This window comes from Urocitellus parryii, chromosome 14 (assembly GCF_045843805.1).
Source record: "Urocitellus parryii isolate mUroPar1 chromosome 14, mUroPar1.hap1, whole genome shotgun sequence".
In the NCBI taxonomy this organism is placed as follows: Eukaryota; Metazoa; Chordata; class Mammalia; order Rodentia; family Sciuridae; genus Urocitellus; species Urocitellus parryii.
In genome coordinates this window covers 27,651,649-27,677,294 of record NC_135544.1, presented here as the reverse complement: position 1 = coordinate 27,677,294, position 25,646 = coordinate 27,651,649, and the positions used below count along the sequence as shown (strand labels likewise).

General features: G+C 35.0%; 1 protein-coding gene across 1 annotated transcript; it reads left to right on the top strand.

Annotated features, from left to right (window-relative positions):
- Positions 1-7,058: 7,058 nt before the first annotated feature.
- Positions 7,059-25,431, top strand: Tlr3 (toll like receptor 3). Its single transcript, XM_077792593.1, has 8 exons — positions 7,059-7,146; positions 8,712-8,791; positions 8,908-8,973; positions 16,710-16,843; positions 17,055-17,502; positions 19,223-19,414; positions 21,832-23,684; positions 23,909-25,431. Exons 5-8 carry the CDS (start codon positions 17,059-17,061, stop codon positions 24,135-24,137), a joined length of 2,718 nt encoding a protein of 905 aa, XP_077648719.1. The 5' UTR covers positions 7,059-7,146; positions 8,712-8,791; positions 8,908-8,973; positions 16,710-16,843; positions 17,055-17,058; the 3' UTR covers positions 24,138-25,431.
- The last annotated feature ends 215 nt before the right edge of the window (positions 25,432-25,646 follow it).

Here is a 25,646-nt window from a genome sequence, read left to right as displayed (position 1 = left end):
ATGATAAAACAACAATGAGATTCTGCAGATCTATGAAAAAGAACTGTCACTGTCACATGTGATGGGGCTCTGTGGAATGTTGCTGCTTCTCCTCTCTTAACTAGGATGACCTTGATAATGGACAAGACTCAGAGGTCACACAAATAGCTAAACTTCTCTCATGAGAACTAATCCAGTCACAGGAGACCTACCCCACTCCTACAAGAAAATGGGTTGCTGCAAAGCAAGGCCACTGGACATACTGTACCCCTCTGCATAGGGCCATTTGACTTTCCATTCCCTGTCATGTTGCAGTACAGCCATAGAGGCCCTCACCAGGACAGCAGCACCATGCTGTTGGGATCCTTCAGCCACCAGAATCAAGAGATAAATAACCTATAAATTCCCCAGCCTTGGGTATTTTGTCAGAGCAACACAAAATAGACTAAGCCATCTGAGATACAAATTAGGTGAGAGAGACACAAATCCTTTGGGCAACTCCCAGATAGTATAGGATATTGCAAATAAGGTCTGTACTACCACCTCCAGTTCAAAGTATATAATGAGGAGTTAGGCTACTGCCTCCTCTAAATGGAGACTATGCTAAGACAAGATAGAAAGCAACGGTGAATGAAAGTTCCCTACACAACATCTTTATTTTATGTGGTGCTGAGGATCGAACCCAGCCAGGCGAGTGCTTTACTGCTTGAGCCACACCCCAGCCCTAATTTGCTATCATTTTTAAGGTCAATTTTTTTTTCTTAATTAGACATTCATTTGGTTGCTGTGGACCTTTGGAAGTTTTCCAGAACAACTTCCAGGTTAATTGACAATTTTGTTTTGTTTGTTTGTGGTTTTTGTTTTGTTTTTAATGGTTTTAGGGGAGAACAAGGGCTTAAGGCCATTTTGCTGATATTCATCCTTTGAGAAACTTTTGTGTAGTTAATACACTCATTTTTTTTTTTAAAAAGCAAACAACATATTAAGAAAAATTCACAACACACTTATATAAAACTGATTTCTATACTATCCCCAAAGATGCTACAAATCCACAACAATACAAAAACCAAGTAGGAAATTGGATAAATGACAAAAATAAATGTTGTCATTACTTTTGGTGGTGTTAACTCTTGTGTGGGCATATTTCTAAATAAAGTAACAAAGTTATCATTTAATAAATGTTACATCTTATACCCTACATCAGAGTTTTATGAGTTTTGTTGAGTTTACCAATTTTATCTCCAAATCTTTGTGACAGCCAGCAACCTTCCCCTCCCCTTCTTTCTACTTTTACTTCTCACTTTTTAAAAACCAGTTCTCATATTCTTATTACAAGATCATGATGTGATACAGAAAACAGTTCCTCTTAGGTGAAAAGCAAGAGGTGTGTTCAAAAGTAACTATCCATTCCTTCCAACTCTGAGCTTTCTGTTCATTTCTCATGATGAGTCAGCACTTAACATTATAAACGGAAATCAATTTGCATAATTAACCCTCACCAATGATCAGTTCAATCTGATTATAAGTAGCTAATGATTTTATTAGACATTTATAGCTCCATTCATCAGATGCTTAGTGAATATTAGTTTATTTCAATTTAATCTGGATTTTTTAAAATGGGTGTTAAGAGTAAAATTGTGTTTAGAATTTTACGCTGATTTTAATAAATGAATACCAAATTCAGGGTATAGAATTTGCAAAGATGCTAACCATCCCTTGGAACTGTCAATAAAAGAGAGATTTCACTTATACTAACCCATTTCACAGATCTATGAAAGACAGTGAGATATAACCATTTATCTATTTTTGCCAATATTCCTGGGCTTTTGGAGTTATATCTGAGGAATTATTGCCAAGGTTAAGGTCAAGACACTTTTTCTGTTTTCTTATAAGTATTTATGGCTTTAAGTCCTATGTTTAAGTGTTTAATCCATTTTGAGATAATTTTTATGCATAGCACAAGTGTCCATTTTCTTTTTTTTGCTTGTGGCTATCTATTTTTCCAAATATCGTTTATTAAAGAAACCTTGTCCTCACTGAGTTTTCTAGATACCCTTGTCAAAAAACATTTGATCAAATATCCATGGGTTATCTCTAGGCTGTCTTCTGTTCTATTAGTCTGTGTTTAAATTACAACCTTCTGTCTTAAATCAATGTAGTTTTGGAATATATCTTGAAATCTGAAAATATGATAACTTCATCTTTGCTCTTGCTCAAGTTTTCTTGGGCTGTTTGGGATCTTTTTTGGTTCTATGTGAATTTTAGGACTTTTTTTCTATTTCTGTAAAAAAAAATGCCATTGAAATTTTGATTAGGATTGCATTGAATTGGGTAGCATGGCATTTTAAGTGTTTTAGTTCTTTCAATCTATGACCACAGGATATCTTTTTATTTATTTGTATCTGTTGTAATTTCTTCCATCAGTATTTTATAGCTTTCTATATGTAAAATTTTTGCTTTTTTCATGAAGTTTATTCCGAAGTATTTTTTTTCTTCTTTGATGCTCTTTCCTTCACAATAGCCAAGGCACGAAAGTAACCTAAATGTTCATCAATGAATGAATGGATAAAGAAAATTTAGCATACACCTATAAAGGAATATTATTCAGATTTACAAAAGAAGAAAATTCTACCACTTACAGCAACATGAAGGGAATGATGATGAGTGAAGTAAACCATTTATGGGAGTGCTAATGCAACATGACACCATCTATATGCTGATCTAGAATAGTCGCAACTCATCAAAGCAGATGGTGGAATGGTGGTTGCCAGGAACTGAAAGGAGATACACAAGTAAGTTAATTAGTCAAAGGATACAAAGTTCATGTTGTACAAGATGACTGAGCCCTATAGATCTACTGGAGAGTAAAATCCCTGTAGTTAACAATATTATAGTGTGTATTTAAAGATTTGTTGAGAGGGTCAATCTTATGATAATTGTTCTTACCACAAAAATAATAATAATAGGAGGTAGAGACAACTCTTGGAGGTGATGGGTAAGTTTATATAGATTGTGATGATGGTTTCCTTATCAAGTTGTATAAATAGGTACAGATTTGGGGATGTCAATCATATCTCAATGAAGTGCTTTAAGAAAGAAAAAAATGAAGCTGGGTATATGCCCATGAAAGAAAAAAAAAAGATGCTATCTCTTTTCAAATTGTACATAAAATTACAAAAAAAAATAAATAAAAATAAAAAAGTTCAACCATAAGCTGTGTGGCAAACATTGGTTTCTCAGAGGGGAAGTTCAAGTTCAATTGTGCTTAGTAGACATGAGTGAGAGTAGGGAAAGGGAACATAAGTCTTATTTCCTCTCTTCTTGAAACTTTTGACATTTTTTTTCTCTGGTTCAGCTTATTTAAACTAGTTGAAGTTCAATGAGCAGAAATGGAAGTGACACTGGAAAGAGGAACTACATGTGTCTTTTAGAGAAAGGGTTCAAAGAGAAAAGAAATGCCTTCCAGAATTTCAGACAATACAGAGCAAAACTACATCCTTTCTGAATGATGACTACAAAGACAGACCAGTGAGTTCACAATGACTATCTAATTCTCAGAGGGAAAAATTTTTGTGTTTAGGTTCATAATTTCTCAATCACATGAAGTGGCCGTGAGAAGTTGTAATGATGAAATGTGTAGCCTCCCTGTGGCTAACACAGAGATTAGTTAGTCCCATCTTTTTGTTTCCATTAGTAAAGGCTTGCTCCTGAGGTTCTTCAAGAACCATTCTAAATTAAACCAATGCCTGAAATGGACTCTTAAATACCCACTAGTTCTCTAGCCATTGAATTAGATATTCAGTCTGAGACAAGTTAAAGTATTCCTCAGTGATTAGTTCTCACAGAGTTGGACAAAGTGTAATTACTACTCAATATTAACGTGACTTTACAAATAGATGCATTGAGAGAAAAGTCTCCTATTTGCCCCACAATTTCAATTCTCTATACATGTGGTCAAAAGCTGAAATGATATAATTTTTTTTAATTGATGCTTTTTTTTTTTTTAAGTACTGGGGATTAAACTCAGGGGTACTTAACCACTGAACCACATCCCTAGCTCTATTTTGTATTTTATTTAGAGACAAGTACTCACTGAGTTGCTGAGCACCTCACTTTTGCTGTCGGCTTTGAAGTCGAAATCCTCCTGCCTCAACCTCCCAAGCAGCTGGGATTAGAGGCATGCACCACTGCACTTGGCTGCAATGATATAATTTTGATGTCTAATTTAATCCATATGGAAGATTGTAAAGATTGTTCCATAGAGTCTTCTGCAATGAAGTATTGCAGATGTTAATAATGACAATAATGAAAAGGGCAATCAAGTCCTCCTTTATAAAGCTCATAATTAAGAGGTTCCCACTAGATATATATTACCCTTAATTATAAAAAATTATTTGCCTATAATTAAACTGTTTTAAAATGGTATTTAAAAATAGTTACTGTTTTATAATTATTATTTAATAATTATTGTTAGTAGCAGGCAGAAGATACCAATGTCCTTGTAGTTTAACAAATATATAAATGGTAAATTATTATTTATCACTTCCTGTATCTATAAATTTCTATTTTCTCAAGCTATTTTTCCAAACTCTATGTACACATTATCTTATAAAATTCTCATATAAAAAGAATCCCATCAGTTAAAGAATGGAATTTATTGTATATTTAAAGGAATTTGGCTTCTAGAATTCAGTAGATCTGCTGCAAATACTGTAGCTTCATAATCACTTTGAGACTGGCTGATGTATAATGCTGTAAAGTGACAGTAAACACTGGATTTGTTATTTTATACTCGTGAGCATATAGCACATTTTTTATTTAATTCTCTTATAAAGGGAGAAATAAAAATTTTTACTGCAACACTTACTGCCATATTCCTAAATGAGTTAGTGCATTATTAAGAAATGTGCATTGGATAGAAAGTGACCTGTGCTGTATTTAGAAAAGAGCAAGAATTGAGTACTAAGAACACCTGGATTTTAACTAGCATTAAGTCTAAACCTGAGGTGGGGTTGTGACTCAGCAATAGCAGGCTCGCTGGCCTAGCATATGAGAGGCCCTGGGTTCGAACCTCAGCACCACATAAAAATAAATAAATAAAATAAAGGCATTATGTCCAACCACAACTAGAAAATTTTTAAAAAGTCTAAATCAATTATTGCATTATGAAACCATTAATAAAAATTATTTATTGAAAGACATTTGCTAGGCAACCAACTTTATGAAAAATCTAACCCATATAAGGAAACATAAGACATAAGAGATAGGTGTGAAAGGTTACGGAGGAAATGTGTTGGATTTATCTAATGAAACATTCTATACCAGTCCAAATTATTTTTGAGTTAAAGCAACACGATCATTCATTTGCTTTTCTGAAATTTTGGTAGGACTTATTGAGGAGTCCTGTTTCTGTTCCATTTGACATTACTGGGGTAACTCAATTGGCATCAGAAGTTCTGTTCTCAATTTGACTTGCTCATATTTCTAGCAAGCTGAAGCTAGTTGTCTTCTGGGAACTCAGTTGCAACTGTAGCTAGAGCCTCCATTCTTCCCCACATATCCTTTGCACAGGCTGAGTTCCCAAAAGGAAGCATATTAGAGAAGGTGTTCCAAGAAGATGAATTCCAATATGTAAGTGTTTATCAGGCATTGCTAATCACGGTTGGCAGTCTTACCTTCCTACTTTCTAATCCCCTATTGGCCCGAACTAGTCACATGACAAGCCCAGAGTCAGTGTAGGAGAAGACCTTATAATGGTTGAATACTGAAAAGGAGCATGGCTCATTGGAGGTGAAAGCAACAATCTACCATAGAAGGATGGCTAGAGCGTTATAATACAAAGAATGTACATGATTCTGCCTTAAAAGTCCTCACAGAGATGAAATCTTTTAAAGACTATTGGTTTTATTGAATATCCCAGTGGGTAGATGTGGGTGACAATCGTTTACTCTGGATAGCTGCTTGTGATATTATTTTATAGATGTTATAACTGAAAAATCAGAAAAGTGTGATCAAGAGCCCAGTAACTGCAGAGTGGTTGAGTGAAGACTGAGTCAGAAGAGAATAATTTACCAAGGTGAAACTTATTTCGTTTTTATCAATTCTGCAATCAATTCAGGTTATCTACATATTTCAAATTTCTGAGACTGTTTTATAAGTTGTTTGCATAAAGAACCATTGTGGTAACATGCGTTAGGTCCTTAGGCAAATCACTCACCTCTTTAGGTTTCATTTTCCTCATTTCTCATAGAAGAATGTTAAATTAGATGTCCTCTACAGTTCCTTCTGCTTGTTATATTTTACTGTATAACAACCTGGTCATAAACATCATTGTACAACAGTAATAAAAGAGTGTGAGTTCATTCCTTGGAAGCACATTCCTTTCACTAATTGGAGTCACCAAAGCTAATTGAGAATGAAAGAGTGCATCTAAACTTTCTCTGGACACACCTATTTGATCTCTAATAAGTATCAACTAGAAAAGTGGACTGGAATGAGTGAGGACTGGCTCTTGGCTTTGTGACAGCCAGCTCTTTCTCTGTTGGGAAACTTGGTTTCCTCTTTGATCAAGAGGTTAAAGTCTGCCTTGCTTATTTCACAGGTCTGCAAAAAAAGATAAAGCACGATAAGCGAAGGGAAAGTGCTTTAGATTCCCTCAGGGACTGAAGTTTCTTTTTCCATCCCTCTCACCCCACACTACTCAAATCGGACAGCGGTTGCCACAGTCTGCAAAAAGTAGAAGGATTCACTGCCAGTTTAAGACTTTATTCCTTAACTTCTGCAGTTCCAGCCCCGCCCAGAGTAAGCCCGGGTTCCCACCCTTTCAACTTTCTCCATCGTTAAGTTCGTGATCATTTCAATGAAATCCAGGAGAGGATACCAAAATATTCTCAGATGAGACGTTTTTAAGAAGCAATTTACATTGCATCGAGATTGTCCTGGTTGTCCCCGCCGCCCCCCTCCAGCCCTCCACTACCTTTGCCCTCTTTTGAATGCACCAAATACAAATGCCTTGTTGTTCTTTTTTTTTTTTTTTTTTTTTTTTTTTTTAACTTCAGTTTCACTTTCGAGATGGCAGTAAGCTCACCACGCACTTTTCCCCGATGAAAAACGTCTGGATGGGAACTCATGAAAAACAAGGAACCGGCAGCCGTCATCAAAGGGAAGGTATATATTTTAAATTCTTTTGGGGGGTCAGGATTTCTCTTGCTGAGTAAAGTCAGAACTCACTTTGATTTTAACATCCATCAGTCTTTGTTTGGTGCTGCAAATCGTGTCAGAACCATTCAACAAGGAAAATGGAAGAAATGGGATGAGACAGGTATGGACAGAACTGTGTCATAAATCAGAATACAAATAATAGCAAAAAAAATCTAAGATAATATAACATTTTATGCAGCAATTTAAAAGAATTGTTTTTAATTTCTTTCTCTGTAGAACTCTGTACCTGGAAATACACATTAAGGAAGCTATGGAAGTCATTTTGCAATAGCTTTTTTTTTTTTTAAGTCACACTTTAAAAAAAAAAATCACATTCTAGGAATTTAGAAAACTTTGTCCGTTTCTCAGTTTTGTTGACTGGAAAGGAGACAGGAGCTGGTCCTTTTCAATAATGAGCTTGAAAAAGAAAAAAAACTCTTCAGGTGTTTCTAGGAGTACATAGATGGATTTTATTTAATAATGGAAAATGAGATTTGGAAAGATGTTCAGATGTGTAGAAAGATCAGAAATTAGCATCAGCAATTGTGGGGTACATAGGTGGAAATAGAGGCAGCCTTCAGTGGTATTAAAGTTCTGGCAATTCCAACTTTACAGTTGTGACTATGTGCTAGTATGTGTCTGCATATAGGTACCTGTGTATCAACTTAGAAAAAAATATTGTAAAGTTTACAAACCAAACCATACAAACTCACCTGTAAATAGTAGTTAACTCCACATATCCTGGCTCCAGACTCCAGATCCTAACCATAATGCAATACTATCATCTATCAAAATGAAAAGTAATTTTATGCACCTTAAAAAAACTTCCCAAAATTGCAAGTCACCTTGAAATTTTTTTCTTTCTTTCCTTCATTTTTTTGTTTCTCTTGATCTCATTCAATAGCAACTAGTTATTCACTCTCATCTCATCCTTAAGCTGTTTTTTTGTCTGATTTATTAAAGTGTGTCTAGCAATAATTTTTCCTTCAGGTTGAATGGTTATAGTTCTATTTTGTTTTCTGGATGATTTTGTTTTTGTTTTTGTTTTGTTTTTTGGTACTGAGGAGTAAACTTAAGAGTATTTAACCCCTGAGGAACATCCCCAGCCCTTTTTTGAATTTTATTTAGAGACAGGGTCTCAGTTGCTTAGGGCCTCGCTAAATTGCTGAGACAGGCTTTGAATTCTTGATCCTCCTGCCTCAAGCACCCTAGCGACTGCTGGGATTACAGGCATGTGCCACCGTGCCCAGCAGGTTCATGGCAAATGTCTGTCTGTGCCCAGCAAGTTCATGGCCACTGTGCCCGGCAGATTACATGGTTATAAGCTTAGTGAATCTTTGCCAATATCAAAATACCACTTCCTTTTCTTTCATTGTTCAGCTGGTCATGAAATTTAGATTCAAGATAATTTCCCCTAACATTTTAAAAGTTTATTTGTATTGTTTTCTAGTGGTTTGTGTGACTGATGAAGAGTTTTATACCAATCAGGATCTCTTTCCTTTGGAAGTAATCTATTCTCTCTCTCCTTACAGGACTTTTTGGTGAATGGTCACAATTCTGAAATTTTGCAAGATCCTTTCCATGTATTTTCATGTATCCTGCTTATCACTTGGTAAGTGTTTCCCTTCAGATGAAGTGTGTTTTCAGATCTGGGAAGGTCTTTATCATTTAGAGACATACTTTGTAAATGCAATAGTCCTTCTAGGTAATTCTGATCTCTATCTACAGCTGGTCCAGAGGAATAAATGTCTCCTGGACAAGAAGAATACATTGCAGGACTGTACCTCTGAGTAGGTAGGTAGAAGTAGTAAGTCCTTATGGTACTAGGAGAGGAGATGTTGTGGAGAATCTCAGACAGGTGAGCTGGGGGGAGTCGGTCCCTCATTTCCAGAATGTATCCTTTCAGCCCCACATTCTTCATGCCCCTGAACAAATTGGTAACATGCATCCTTTGTACCCAAGGTCATGATGTTCTTCAAAACCTTTGGATATAAAAATTATGTGCAGCTTCAAATATTTAATGCCAGTATTATAAAGGCTTGAAAGGCTGGAATATTCATTTATAAAAGCTATTTATTTCCCCTGAGAACTATAATAAAATATCAGTAAAACTTTTTAGTGTAATTCCTAAATACTCAGACTAGTTCTATTTTTCTAGAATTAGTCACTGATTAGTATTTTATTCTCTGAAATTTACCTGGATTTATTCTTGTTTCATGAATTAGATCTTTTGGGAAATCAATTTAAATATTGTTACCATTGATTCATTTCACACTCTGAAGATGCATTCCATTTTTTAAAAAATATTCCAAAGTGAAAGTAGGTTGCTGATCATATCAGACAGTACTATGTTGGGTATACATCCCACCAAAATAAGATAAGAGTGGTTTTCTTGAGCTGATTAAATCCCCATTGGAAAGCTATTTATTTAACAGGTATTTGTTTATATATGAAACAACTATGTTCCAGGCATTCTTGTAGGAACAGGCAATACTATATGGAATAAAAGCAACCATAGCCTCTACTATATCTTTACATTCTAGTGAGGAGGAATGATTAACAAGTAAATAATATTAGATAATTCTCATCAGCCACAGGATGGAAGAAGCGATTTGATAAAAGAAGAACAAAATGAGAGGATTGAAACTTCAGATTTCAAGACTTACTATAAAATTATATGAGCCATGCACTGTGTACCCTTGTAATCCCAGCGGCTCTGAGGCTGAGGCAGGAGGATCACGAGTTCAAAGCCAGCCTCTGCAACTTAGTCACGCTAAGCAACTCAGTGAGAACCTGTCTCTAAAGTCTCTAAATAAAATACAAAAAAAGGGCTGGGACATGGCTCAGTGCTTAAGTGCCCCTGGGTTCAATTCCCAATACCAAAAAAAAAAAAAAAAAAAAGATTTTAGTCATCGAAACAGTGTGGTGCTGACATAAAAACTGACAAAGTGAAAGAGAGCCGAGAGCCCAGGAATAGACCCACACTGAGGTGTTTGGTTTTTAAGAAAGGCACAGAAGCAATGCAGGAGCAAGAAGGAAACGTCTTTTTAAAACTATCGTCTAACTGGATATACACTTGAAAAAAAATGAACCTGACATCTGCTTCACTCCATACATGAAAATTAATTTATCAGAAATCACAAATTTCACATGAAAGCTAAAATGGTAATTTTCTTTTTTTTTGGGGGGGGTGGTATCAGGGATTGAACTTAGGGACACTCAACCATTGAGCCACATCCCCAGCCCTATTTTGTATTTTATTTAGAGACAGGGTCTCACTGAGTTGCTTAGTATCTTGTTTTGCTGAGGTTGGCTTTGAACTGGAGATCCTCCTGCTTCAGCTTTCTGAGCTGCTGTAGTTATAGGCGAGTGCCACCATGCCTGGATAAAAATCATAATTTTTTAAAGAAGAATATCTTAAAAATTTGGGAGTAAGCAAAGTTGCTTAAGACCCAGAAAGCAATAAAAATAGAAGAAAAAATGTTAAATTCAACTTCATCATAATTGAGAAGACATTCACAAAATAAGGAAGCAAGCCACAAACTGGAAGAAAATGTCATGAAAATATGAATCTGACAAAGGACTGATACCCAGATATATAAAAAAGTTGATAACAATACTAAACTCAAAACAACCTAATTAATAAATGAACATAATCTTTGTGTGTACAATAGTATATATGGACAATAAGCACAAGGGGATTTTTAGATGTGATTAGTCAGCAGGAAAATGCAAATTAAAAATTATTTACCTATGGATACATACTCACAAGGAAGATAAAATGAAAGGAGTAATAGTATCAAATGTTCATACCAATTGGCCCAAACATCCAATTCTAAGTACTTATACAAAAGATACAGAACACATATGTCTATGAAGAGGTGTACAAGAATGTTTGTGACAAATTTTATTCACAATGGTGAGAAATTTCAAGCAATCCAGGCATCTTATTATATAAGCATGGATAAAGTATGCTACTCAATTAAAAAAGCGAAAGAAAAAAAATGTAGTACTTCCTCTTTATCTGCGATTTCTCTCTCTGTAGTTACCATTATCCATGGCCAACTGTAGACTGAAAACATTAAATGGAGAATTCTAGAAATAAATAATTTGAAAGTTTTAAATTCTTACCAAGTAGCATAATGAGTAGCATAATGAAATTTCATGCTATCTCACTCAGTACCATCGGGGACATGAATCATTACTTTGTCTCATGTATCCATGGTGTATAGGCTACTCACCCATTAGTCACTTAATACTTGCCTTGGTTATCAGATTTTCTGTCACAGTATCACAATGCTTATTTTTCAAGTAAACTTGATTTTACTTAATGATATCAAAATGCAAGAATAGTAATGCTGGCAATTTTATTTAAAATTTATTAAATGTCCCCAGCTTAAAGCATTTTTTACTTTATGAAGGTATGAAAGCAATGCACATTCAGTAGAAACTAATTTGCTGCAGTCCAGCTGCAGCAAAATAACTGGGGGGTGATGAAGAACTTGTGTACATTGATATAGCAGGAGTGGGGGCCGTTTATTGTAGGACAACAGAGGTATTTATACATTCCACACAGCTTATCTTAATTAACATAAACTAGATACAGTAGTCAACCAATAAGGAATCTCCACACTTAATGGCTCGCTGGTGTTACTTCACAAACCACTCCCTCTGGCATTTTGCCAGGCGACATCCTGACTTGTTTACAGACTCTAACACTAATTAATTTTGAATTTGATCTCATCTGGGTTAACATTATATAATACAATAATCTATTGAAATGCTGAGCAGTAGCAGCAAGCTGCAGCTCCCAGTCAGCCACATAATCATGTTAATAATCAATATTCTATGGTGTACTGTGTTGCTAAGCTATGATGTTCAGTAAGGTACGTGTATTTAAAAGTGCTTTTTACTTTTAGTATTTTCAACTTACAATGGGTTTATTGCAATATAATCTCATTGTAAGTTAAGGAGCATCTGTATATTGTTATAATTGTTCTATTTTATTGTTAGTTATTGTTGTTCGTCTCTCACAGTGCCTACTTTGTAAACTATGCTTTATTATAGGTTTGTATGTGTAGGAAAAAATGTGACATCCAGAGAGTTTGATATTATCTGTGGTATCAGATGACCACTGGGGTTTTTGGAATATGTTCATAGATAAAGGAAGACGACTTACAGAAATAATAAATGTGGATAAATTTGAAAACTAATATGCTGAGTGAAAGAAAATATACAAAAGAGAATGAATATGATGTGTGTAAGACGCAGAAAACGAATGGATAGTGGGAAAAAGAACAGTGCCTACCTCTAGGAAGTAAGAGTGGGAACAAAAATAAAATAAAAGGGATGAGGAAACTGTAGGGTTTGCACTGCACAGATGTATGCATTCCTCAGAACTCAGAGGATGTACACTGAATATTTGTGTATTTCATTAAATGTGAACCCTACATCTAAAGAACAACTCTATAAACAAGAAACACTGTAGTTAAGAATGTACATGTTTGTGAAGTGATGATGGATGAATGAGTAGATATATGATAACACAAGCATGGTCCCTATAATGTTATTGAATGGTGCTGTATATTTTTATTTTAAAATGTCAATATCAATACCATGGACAAAAAAATTAAACTGTGATATATCTATAGCAATGAGAATGAACAAATGCTATTATTATGGGACCTTTGTGTTCTTTTAAGAATTAATGCTGCCCATAAATATGACAAGAGTGTAGCAGAGCTTGGTAAGCTGAATGAAAAAGATGTCACCCTGTGCTCTCAGCAAGTGACTATGGAATGATCAAGGCAACGTGCTATGAGACATATGTGTGTGTGTGTGTGTGTGTGTGTGTGTGTATGTATTTCCCCCCCACTTGTAATTAATGACTTCTTCAGAATGATGTCTATATACTATAGTTTTTTCTATACATACATACCTATGATAAAATTTAATACATAACTTAGGCACAATAAGAGACTAATAAAAATAACTAATAACAAAATAGAACAATTATAACACCACTCTGTAATAAAAGTTATGTTAGTGTGCTCAATCTCTAAAATGTCTTAATTCCTCATTCCTCATTTTGATATTTTTATATCATGGTTTGCCACAAGTAACTGAAACTTCAGAGGGTGAAACTGTGGCTAAGGAAAGATGAGTATAATGCATTAAGCTCATTAACATGTACTACACAGCAGCTGAACTTTTGTATAGGAAATAACAAAGTTCTTGCTTTGGGGAAGGAGGAGGTGATGACTGGAGAGGATCATGAGGCTTCTTGGGTGTCATAATCCTTTTTTTCTTGATCCAAGTGTTGATTACATGGACATGCTTATTTTGTGAATATTCATCAGCTTTTACTTTTGTGATTTGTGAGCTGTTCTGTATATATTTAAAATACAATTGCTAAAATCTAAACAAACAAACAAACAAAAAACCCACAGTGTTAGTCTTGGTGTGCAAAAGCTGAGCTCAGGTCTAGGCACATAGAACAAAAGACAAAAAGAAAGGAAATATAAAATTTATGTATGCAGAGGATACACAGGAGGGTCATTGTCTAAGTAAATGTAGTTCCTAAGAAGAGAATATAGGAAAGTAGGAAAGGAAATGATTCAAGTAATAATAGAAAAAAGAAATTATAGAAGTTTAAGGAAAACATGAAACTTCACATTGAAATACTGTAGAGCTTATAAGCTATATTTTAAAGAAAAGACAGTTTGAAATTTTACATTACTGAAGATAAAGACAATAAAAAAAATTTTATAGTGAAAAACAGAAATGCAATAAAGATGTCCTTTATGTTAAGGAAGAAAAATCAGATGGGCATCATCAGACTTCTTACCATCCTAGACACTGGAAGGCAGTGAAATAATGCCTTTATAATTGTGCATCAAAACTTCATATAGCCTATACATCAAAATCACTGAAGACAAAAGGAACAAAAGCAAGACAGGGGTGTCAGTAGAAGAACTTCTCAAGGAGGTACTCCAGTCAGAAAAAAATATTTCAAGAGAAAATATACTTAAATCCATAAGAGAATGACATCAACCCAAGAGTGCAGTGCAATAGAGTTTGTGATGACAGCCATGAAGCAAGCTATATGTATCCATCCATCCATCAGTCCACCTCTCCACCCATCCATCCACCCACCCACCCACCCTTCCCTCCACCCATCCATCCACCCAACCAACCACCCCTCCACCCATCCATCCACCCTCCCACTCTCCCCTCCACCCATCCATCCACCCACCCAACCACCCCTCCACCCATCCATCCACACACCCATTTACCCCTCCACCCATCCACCCACCCACCCATCCATCCACCTACCCATCTACCCATCCATCCATCCATCCATTTACCCATTTATTCAAACTGGTGATTCAGCATGTGATTAAGAGGGTAGATGAGTGCTTACTTTAACAAGACTTAAACAGGGGTAATGATAGACTTTAAGGAAGTCAAGTTTCAAACAGTGAACTAAAGAAGACATTATTCTGAAGAATTGGTTAGTTAAAACGGGGAATAATCCATGTTGCCTTCATCATTATAGGGTCATCTGCTAAGAGGCATAAGGTGACATCTTTTGCACTCACTGTACACTTCTGCATTTCTGTTTTATTTATGGGCAGTATTTATTCTTTAAAAACTGTATTGAGTGCAAAGATCCCATAAATTAAAATCTTACTTCCTTTCATCTCTATGTGTAAAGCTGTGATTGGTAATTTAGGCTCCTTAAAGCACCCATTTAAAACGTCAAATGGGATTTATTCATTTATAAGAATCACCAGTAAAAATATTAAAGTAGTTATGTAATTTTTCATGAGAAATATTATTTATTCACTATATAAATGATATCATTAAAACTTCCAAAGCCCTTTGGATTTTGTTGATGTTATACTAGCAAATACCAAGTGACCCATGGATGCCTCACAATCCAGGATGTTTTTTTCATTCTTTAAAATGAAATTGAAAGCAGACCAGTTTGAAAGACATGGATCTCCTTGTAGGAAGAGTGATTGAAATTGTTCAGGGAGAACGCTGGTTGCTGCTCAACCTATGAAGGCAGCCAATGGTGTACTCTTCCCCTAATCCAAGGTCCAGTTAATAAGAAGCTTTTGGAATCCTTTTCACCATTCTTGAAGTTCTTTGAATTTCAGTGAGTTGACCATATTGGTGCTCTCTACTATTGCCTTCTTGTTTAGTGGTTAGTTGTGAAAATCTCATGTTACATATTGTCTTTTTTGTAAGCTTTCTCTATAAAGTGACAATTTTATCAAATAGAACATAGTTGTAAAGTCGTAATTATCTATATAGAGATCATGAGATTATCACACTGATGTAATAGTATTAGAAATTACTATAATTTCTGCTTTATGCCAAGTACTCTTAGGCTATACTACTTCCTTTAATCCTCATAACACCCTATGAAGGAGAAAACTAAGACCTGAGAAATGAACTAATTTACCAAAGGCTACAATAAATATATACTTATATAGTTGTAAATTACATTTGTTAACTTTAGGCTATTCAAATTAATCTAGACTAAGTATTGCATGCTTAGTCATACTTTCAGGATGAATGCTAACATTTCTTATCATGACAATATCAAGCAATGTTATAGCTGACAGTTTTAGGAAATGTAAGGATGGAAGAAATGTGGAGAAAACACAAGAGTGTGCATTTCTTGTACCACAAAATGATGTCCCAGGAGATTTTTGTATAAAGCTGGTTGCACAAGAAATATAATTCTAGGTATACTCTTTAAGATTATAAATATAACATTAAAATTTAAAACTAAAGAAAAGTTGGGAAGAGAATGGGGAAATAGTGTAATTAAATTTCTTAGTGGAAAAAAAAAGTGCATAATTAAAGTCAGTAAAACCATGGATGCCCATTATGTTCCATGAGCCTGGAGGACATTACGTTAAGTGAAATAAGTCGGACACAGAAAAACAAATGCCTTATGTTCTCACTTACACGTCAAAGTGAAAACAGTTGATTTCATGGAATTATAGACCATTGGTTGTCAGAGGCTGGAAAGGGTAGGGAGTGGAGTAGGGAGAGAGGGTGGTTAGCAAGTCCAAGGGTGGAGCTGGACAGCAGAAGTAATTTCAGACTTTCTATGTAGCTCAATAGGATAATGGTGATTGACAATAAAGTAGTTGCATATTTCAAAATGGCTTGTAAAAAGGATTTTGAATATGTTCCACACAAAGAAATAATAAATGTTTGAGGTAATGGGTATGCCAGTTACTCTGATCTGAGTATTGAAATGTCACAGTTTTACCCTATAGATAGGTACAATTATTTTGTGTCAATAAAATAATTTTTATTTCACTAAAATAAAAATTTTGACTAAAATAAAAATTTTGACTAAAGTTGGCTGATTTATCATTTTAGATATAGTCTTCAAAATTATAAATGACACAATAGATTAAATAAAGTAAACAATCTCACTGAGGATAAATGGTGAACAGAATAAGGAAGGAGTGTGATTATGTTCTCTGTTTTTATGGTGGAAGGAAAGGCTCAACGTCATCGAAGATAAAAGGATAAGTTTATGAGGGGATCATGAGAATTTAAAATAGAAACTGTCAAGAGAGCTTACTTTTGAAGATTGCAACTGGCGTGGAGGTACAGGACAAGAAAGGAGTTGGTATGTTTCTCTTTTTCATCTTTCTGTGCTATTTGAATTATTTCCGTGTGGTATACTACTTGTATAATATATAGCATAAAAGTCGTGGGTAAATAACATCATACATAGTCATGTTTTGGTTATGTATTTTACAAGGAATATACCAATGCATGTGAAAGCATGTATTAATAATGTTGTCCATTGTTTTTTTCATATTTCTTCCATTGGGCAGAATCATGAGGCTGCATTTACCTTATCATATCTACTTCTTCTGGGGACTGTGGCCCCATTGGATTCTGTGCACATCTTCCACCAACAAATGCACTGTGAGACATGAGGAAGCTGACTGCAGTCATCTAAAGTTGACTGAAATACCCAATGACCTCCCAGTAAACATAACCACATTGAACCTTTCCCATAACCAACTCAGAAGATTGCCACCTGCCAACTTTACAAGATATAGCCAACTTACCATCTTGGATGGAGGATTTAATAGCATTTCAAAATTCGAGCCAGAATTGTGCCAAAATCTCCCGTTGCTGAAAATTTTGAACCTCCAACACAATGAGCTATCTCACGTTTCTGATACAACATTTGCCTTCTGCTTGAACTTGACGGAGCTCCATCTAAGGTCCAACTCAATCCAGAAAATTCAAAACAACCCTTTTAAAAACCAGAAGGTAAAGTGGGAATGACCATTTCTATCTCAGAAATATGAAGTTACGCTGTCCAGTGTTAAATTTTCATTTATTCATGGCCTTACACTTCATGTCTAAGTATCAAGATAAGAGTAAGGAATATGGTTTACCCAGTTGGGACTGGGGGGATTCATACGCAGATTTTGCCATTGGTTTTAAAGCCGTTTTCAAAATTATAATCTTAAATCAGTTTCAACCTGAATTTTAAAGAAATCTACCTCTTTTGCTTACTCCCAAAATATGGACTGAGACAGAAAAAGTAGGAGTCATCTAATAGGAAAGAAACATCGGATAGTTTCATGAGGATCCCGGAAAATAAATTCACAAAGCTGATGATTTAGTATCTAAGGTAGTGAAAAAAAAAATGTTGGGTCCAAATTCTGACTTTAAAAAAGCTAGTGAGTTGATATAATGATAAACACAATGTTCACTAAAAATTATCTACTTGTTATTGAAGGACTCTCCTCAAAGGATCAATGTTTCCAATAGCTACTACTTCTTTCTTTTCAGCACCTTGCTTGAATTTGAAATCTGTGAACTAATGTGTGTTTTTATCTATACTTCTGAAGAATTTTTAAGTGTCTTCTTAAAACAAAGTCATTTTCTAGTCTTTTTGTTTTCTTCATATGCCTTATTAAAAAAAATGGAGCATACTACCTCCTTAGAGGCCAAGAGCAACATACAAATTTAAATATGCCGAGAAACCTTAATAAGGTGATTTGTTGACTAGCTATTCTAAATATTTTTTTGTGCCTTCTTAAATTTTCTTGTGGATGAAATGTCTTTGGAAACAAATACTTCAAAATCTGACTTAAGAAATTATTGACAAAAATGTTATTTTTCTTTTAAAAAACATAAATAAGGGCTGGGGATGTGGCTCAAGTGGTGGAGCGCTCGCCTGGCATGCGTGCGGCCCGGGTTCGATCCTCAGCACCACATACCAACAAAGATGTTGTGTCCGCCGAGAACTAAAAAATAAATATTAAAAAAAAAAATTCTCTCTCTCTCTCTCTCTCCCCTCTCTCTCTCTCTTTAAAAAAAAATAAAAAAAAATAAAAAATAAAAAACATAAATAAAAGCCTTATTCTCTTTAATGGGGATTACATTAGATTTCTTTCCCTAATGGATACTATGTATTTCTTTACCTTTTACCTGAGTTTGAAGTTAACATGTTCAAAAGTAAGACAGAATGATAAATACTCCCAATACTTAAAAAACAAATTTAATATTTCTGTGTTAGTTATGACCCCAAATTTATATAACTTCAAATATTTCTCAGCACAAAAATCTTTCTAGAATTTTATGGATGGCAAAGCTTTACACATGTTTATTAAAGTAAATGTTATTCTTTTTCTTTTATTTATTTTCAAGGTTAATGCATAAGAATGCATGTTAGATAAGCCACATGGATATTCCTTGTATCATAAATACTTATTTAAATAAATTATGATTTTTTCTATAATAAATAAATAAGCTTTTATTTTGGTAAGATAAATAAAGTGACTTTAAAGGAAGAAACAAATCCTTGCAACAATGGTGTTTTTAATCACCACCAATGTGATTTATACTCCTATTACTGGTTCTCTATAAAACAATAGGTGACATTTTGATATTGAGATATTTCTGAGATTGATTTAAATTTAGAGGAGCTATTTTTAAAAGTGAGACTCTAACATATGTATTATTTTTCTTTTGTGCTCAGAATTTGATCATATTAGACCTGTCTCATAATGGTTTATCATCTACAAAATTAGGAACTCAACTCCAACTGGAAAATCTCCAAGAGCTTATATTATCAAATAATAAAATTCGTGCTCTAAGAAGTGAAGAATTTGATTTCCTTGGCAATTCTTCTTTACAAAAATTAGAGTTGTCATCAAATCAAATTAAAGAGGTAAGAAGTAAAGTAAAGTTATTTTGTATTCTATCTTTTAATCAGTATCATCTCTCCTGTGTCACACTAGGACGCTAAAGAATTTTGGAGGAAAAAAAATTTGTAACCTTCACAATATCTTCCAGAAATGCTGCACACTTATTGCTTAGGGATGTTGGTACCATTGTCAAGACAGAGTTTTGGTAGTGGTTAGGAGATGAGGCTCTGCCACCAAACAGCACTGTGTTAAAATCCTTATGCCATTTTATTCTTTGACCTTGAGAAAATTACTGATCTTATTTTCCTTACCTTTAAAGTGGAAATAATATTCTCTATCTCACAAAATCTCTGAAAGAAATACAATAGTATAATGGCTAAGAGCACAGGTCTTAGAATTGAGCCAGCTGTTCCTCTGTGTGTACTTTAATCTTTTAGTGATGTAATGGAAGCAAGTTATTCAATTTCTCTCTGCTTCAATCTCCCAGCTTTCAAACTGGTATAAAAATAACTGTACTTCATAGAACCACATAGTAAAGAATTTAGTACAGTGCCTGTTGTATAGTAAGAGCTCAAGAAATGATAGCTTGTACTGTGTTTATAATATCCTTTAATGTAGTATTCTAGTTAACTATTTAAGTTGAACTATTTTCATACACAGCTGTGTCTGTATTTTACACATGTCTTATACTTTTACAGGCTAAGAAAGATTGGAAGTTCTTAGCTAGAACAGCTTCTCAAAAGCTATATTATTTTTCAAATGAAAAGACTGTTCAAAATTATCCTGAGATGACAAGGAAATATTTTGGAGCAAGCTACTCATTTTATTCTTTAAACAGCATTTTTTTTAAATTGAAATTTATTGTCATCATCACATAAAATATGTAAATAATAAGGGGTAAGAAAAATGAAGGCTAATAAAAATCACTCAGAAATCTATAATCAGAAACAAGCACTTAGCATTTGGGTATATTCATAATTATTATCCAAATAATTGTGAGAAAAAAAACAGCAACAACTAAAATTTACACAGTACCTAACAGAGTGCCAAGCATGTGACAAATTATTTTAAATAATTTATGTATATAATTGTTTTAATCAACTTACTCTGATGGTCGTTTTGCATAAGAGTAAACTGAGATGAAGAAAGGAAAAGTGACATATCCAGGGTCCTTCAGAACCCAGCTGATTATAGAGCTGGGTTCCTGGCAGTGTGACCAGAGCCCATGTTCTCACCAGCTGTGCTACATTGCCTCCTGAGGGTAAGAATGCTTCCTGCTCTTTAAAGTTAGTGTCATGTCATGCACATCTCCCATGCAATTAAGAATTATTCAAAAATTTAATGTTAATGGTGACAAAATAATGCTACCACGTAGATGTATCATATTGAATTTAACAATAATTTATTTAATTTAATCATTCCTGCTTTGTATTCTAATTTCTGTTATTTTCGAGGAAGCATGCTTTCTTTCACGTTTTTCTCTATCACCCAAACCTCTCACAAGTAACACATGAGCAATCAGATCGCTCTGGCTCCCCTGGTGGGTTTAACTGCCAGGGACTCCTCATACAGTCCTCTCTGGATTCCTTGTCTCCCTCCATCTCATCTCATGGCCCAGCATTGAGTCCCCAAACAGACAAGGTTTCTGATAGGGAAGTGGGAGCAGGCAGAAGGGAGTCGGAAACAGTATAGTAAAATAAAGTCAGGAGAAAACCTGGGTAGAAAACCTGAAAGGTAGCTGGAACCCAGCGGTCAGAAGGGAAAGTGTGTGTCGCTGTTTCATGATAAAAAGCTGTCCGTTATTTCCCTCCATAACGTTCACTGACAGGCTGTCACCAAGATAAAGCCAGGATCTGCCCCAGGGGTGACTTCACAGAGAATTCATTAGTTACAGTTGTATCAGTGGGATAAAGTAAAAAAAAAAAAGTACCATGAGTCTCGAATAGGAGATCTGGGACAACCCCCTGAAGAAGTGGCATCTAAACTGAGCTCTGAACACTGAAGAGAAGTGGCCAGTGGCCTGGGGAGGTGGGAGGCTGGAGCAAGTGGATGGTACAGGGACAGAGTCAGGAAAAAGTTCTGAGGAATGGAGAGAGATGCCTTGCCCAAGGGAATGTAGTGGAAGGGGAAGGGAGACCCAATAAAGAACCACATTTAAGTTTTCCAAGGGTCACACAGAGCCTTTTTTTTTTTTTTAGGGGATTGAACTCAGGGGCAATCAACCACTGAGCCACATCCTCAGCCCTATTTTGTATTTTATTTAGAGACAGAGTCTCGCTGAGTTGTTTAGTGCCTCGCTTTTGCTGAGGCTGGTTTTGAACGCATAATCCTCCTGCCTCAGCCTCCTGATCTGGGATTACAGGCGTTCACCACCTTGCCCAGCTTAGAGCCTGTTTATAGGTTGTGGTGGTTATTAACCTTTTCCCCTCTCCATCTTTAGTTCTCTCCAGGATGTTTTCATGCAATTGGAAAACTGTTTGGCCTCTACTTGAACAATGTCCAACTGGGCCCCAGTCTCACAGAGAAGCTGTGTTTGGAATTATCAAGCACGAGCATCCAGAATCTCTCTCTGAGTAACATCCAGTTGTGTAGAACCAGCAACATGACGTTCTTTGGACTCCAACAGACAAATCTCACCATGCTCAATCTTTCCCACAACAACTTAAATGTGATGGGTAACAATTCCTTTGTTTGGCTTTCGAATCTGAAATATTTCTTCCTGGAGTACAATAATATACAGCATTTGTCTTCTCACTCCTTTTATGGACTTTCCAATGTGAGATACCTGAATTTGAAGCGATCTTTTACTAAACAAGGGATTTCCCTTGCTTCGCTTCCCCAGATTGATGACTTTTCCTTTCAGTGGCTAAAATGTTTGGAGTACCTTAATATGGAAGATAATAATCTTCCTGGCATCAAAAGCAATATGTTCACTGGATTGGTAAATCTGAGATACTTAATTCTATCCAACTCTTTCACAAGTTTGCAAACTTTAACCAATGAAACATTTTCATCACTTGCTCATTCTCCTTTACTCTTGTTCAACTTAACCAAAAACAAAATCTCAAAAATAGAGAGTGGTGCTTTCTCTTGGTTGGGCCACCTAAAGGTGCTTGACCTTGGCCTTAATGAAATCGGGCAAGAACTCACAGGCCAGGAATGGAGAGGTCTAGAAAATATTTATGAAATCTACCTTTCCTACAACAAATACCTACAACTGACTAGCAACTCCTTTGCTCTTGTTCCGAGCCTTCAACGACTTATGCTCCGGAGGGTGGCCCTGAGAAATCTGGAGATCTCCCCTTCACCTTTCAGCCCTCTTCATAACTTGACCATTCTGGATCTAAGCAACAACAACATAGCCAATATAAATGATGAACTACTGAAGGGTCTTGAGAAGCTAGAAATTCTGGATTTGCAGCATAACAATTTAGCACGGCTGTGGAAACATGCAAACCCTGGTGGTCCTGTTCATTTTCTGAAGGGTCTTTCTCACCTCCACATCCTGAATTTAGAGTCTAATGGCTTTGATGAAATCCCAGTCAAGGTGTTCAAGGACTTATTTGAACTCAAAAGCATCAATTTGGGACTGAATAATTTAAATGTACTTCCACCGTCTGTCTTTGATGACCAGGTGTCTCTAAAGTTCCTGAACTTTCAGAAGAACCTCATAACATCAGTTGAAAAGAATGTGTTTGGGCCAGTTTTTAAGAACCTGAGTGATTTAGATATGAGCTTTAACCCATTTGATTGTACCTGTGAAAGTATTGCCTGGTTTGTTAACTGGATTAATCAGACCCATACTAACATCTCTGAGCTATCAAGGCATTACCTTTGCAACACTCCACCTCAATATCATGGATTCCCAGTGATGCTTTTTGATACATCATCCTGCAAAGACAGTGCCCCCTTTGAACTCCTGTTCATGATCAGTACCAGCATGATATTGATTTTTATCATTGTTGTACTACTTATCCACCTGGAGGGTTGGAGGATATCGTTTTATTGGAATGTTTCAGTACACCGAGTTCTTGGTTTCAAGGAAATAGATGGACAATCAGAGAAGTTTGAATATACAGCGTATATAATTCATGCCCATAAAGATAGAGATTGGGTCTGGGAACACTTCTCCTCAATGGAAGAAAAAGACCAGTCTCTCAAATTTTGTCTGGAAGAAAGGGACTTTGAGGCAGGTGTCCTTGGACTTGAAGCAATTGTTAATAGCATTAAAAGGAGCAGAAAAATTATTTTTGTTATTACACAGCATCTATTAAAAGATCCATTATGCAAAAGGTAGGTAAACATTGTGAAATTTTAAATAGGCACTTGTTTTTCAATTAAACTTTCTAGTATTACTACTTAACAGCTCAAAGAATTTTGAAAATAAAACTTTTAAGAATCCTGATTTTTAGTGGCAGATGGAAGCAGATTCCAGAAACAATCTCCAATTGTTGAACTTTTGGCTGTTCGAAACTGTATATTGATTATTTAACTTATTTGTTTATTATTTTGCTTAGATTCAAGGTACACCATGCAGTTCAGCAAGCAATTGAACAAAATCTGGATTCCATTATTTTGATTTTTCTTGAGGAGATTCCGGATTATAAACTAAACCACGCACTCTGTTTGCGAAGAGGAATGTTTAAATCTCACTGCATCTTGAACTGGCCAGTTCAGAGAGAACGGATAAATGCCTTTCATCATAAATTGCAAGTAGCGCTTGGATCCCGAAATTTAGTGCATTAAGTTTATTTAGAGATTAAATTATCTAAAGGGTAGTTTTTCAATTTAAAAAGTCCCATGGTAAATTTAAGTTTTACTAGAAAGTAATCTGGTACAGGTGATGGTGTTACATCACAGTTCTAGCTCTTCCATGGAAATGTATTTCCCTGTTTCAGGCCTCATGTGGAGAGCTACTTGATCTAACCCAAATAAACCCCTAATAAGCACCTTCCCTACAAATGAAGGCACAGTCGGTCATTGAGACCCATCACAATTTGAAATCATTTAAAAATAGTCCTCACTTTTAAGAAAGTTAAAGTTTTGTGTGGTTTTGAAATAGTTAATGTTGGATACACTTTGAAAGATATTTGTTTTAATGAGCTTAAGGCTATTTCAATTGCAAAAGAGTAAAAGTTTAGAAAAGCTTAGTTACATTAATTTTTCAGTTGAAAAACTTTGTATTTGAGTATACCACTATTAATTTTATTCAATGTGAAAAACCCCTTTAAATTTGCATAGCCAAGGGGAAGAAATCTCTTACAATTGAGTTTGGGAAAATTCATGAAATAAATATTGCAAGAAATAGTTACTTGTATTTTTCCAATGCATGGGTTTCTGCTCCAGGAGAGTAGAAACAATACTATTACTTAAAAATAGCATAGAAAGGCTTACTCCCTGTTAGTCAGTAAGTAGATGGGCTTTGTGGAAACAAAGAATTTTCTTCCCTAGTTACTGGGATTCTTTGATTCCCAATCTTGAAAATGATGATGACAAATAAGAAGTTACTGATGATGAGTATGGTATATATATTTACATGGAATGTACTATTGCACCATAAGATAATATGCTGTATGTGAGTTAGTCCCTAACTATCTAGAAAGAGTATTATTTTAAGTTTTATTTTTGTTTTACAATAAAACAAAAAAAAGCCTAATCTTGTTTTATAATGAAAGAGTCTAGTTATTAGAAATAGGTGTGACAAGCTTTTTGGAATATTCATAGTTCTGGTATTCAAATGTAGGAAAGAATCAAAGTTATAATGCTAATTTCTGCACTTGAAATGCTCTTTTGTCTGTGGAAGTTAGGAAGCATCTAAGCTGTCCCATTTTGATTTAAATACATTAGTATTCTCAGGACTAAATTCACATGAACTTGGAATAAATAACACAGCACTGCTGGTTCTGAGAGTGTAGAATTTAAGTGTATGAAGGAATGGTTTTACTTTCACATTATTTGCCAGCCTAACACCTCAGACACTTGTTTTATAGCATTTTAGATAAGATTTGTTTTTAACCGATATAATCCTGTTTTATTTTTACATCATAAGATTAAAAATCACAAATCCTTGTTTTCTTAATACACTTTGTATGTTTTGTATCAAAATTCATAGTTCTTCATTAAAATATTTCTAAATAAATTATTTTTATAAATTATTTGTTGATTTGTGAAAAGCAGGGGAGGAAATAATTTTGCTCTGATCAAATGGCACAATTTAAATTGACTTCAAATGCAATTTTTTTTATCAAGTTGCTT

Coding starts and splice junctions, on each gene's coding strand:
- Tlr3 (XM_077792593.1), top strand. CDS start 17,059: ATGAGGCTGCATTTACCTTATCATATCTACTTCTTCTGGGGACTGTGG. Junction 17,503..19,222: donor ACCCTTTTAAAAACCAGAAG/GTAAAGTGGGAA, acceptor TTTTGTGCTCAG/AATTTGATCATATTAGACCT. Junction 23,685..23,908: donor AAAGATCCATTATGCAAAAG/GTAGGTAAACAT, acceptor TATTTTGCTTAG/ATTCAAGGTACACCATGCAG.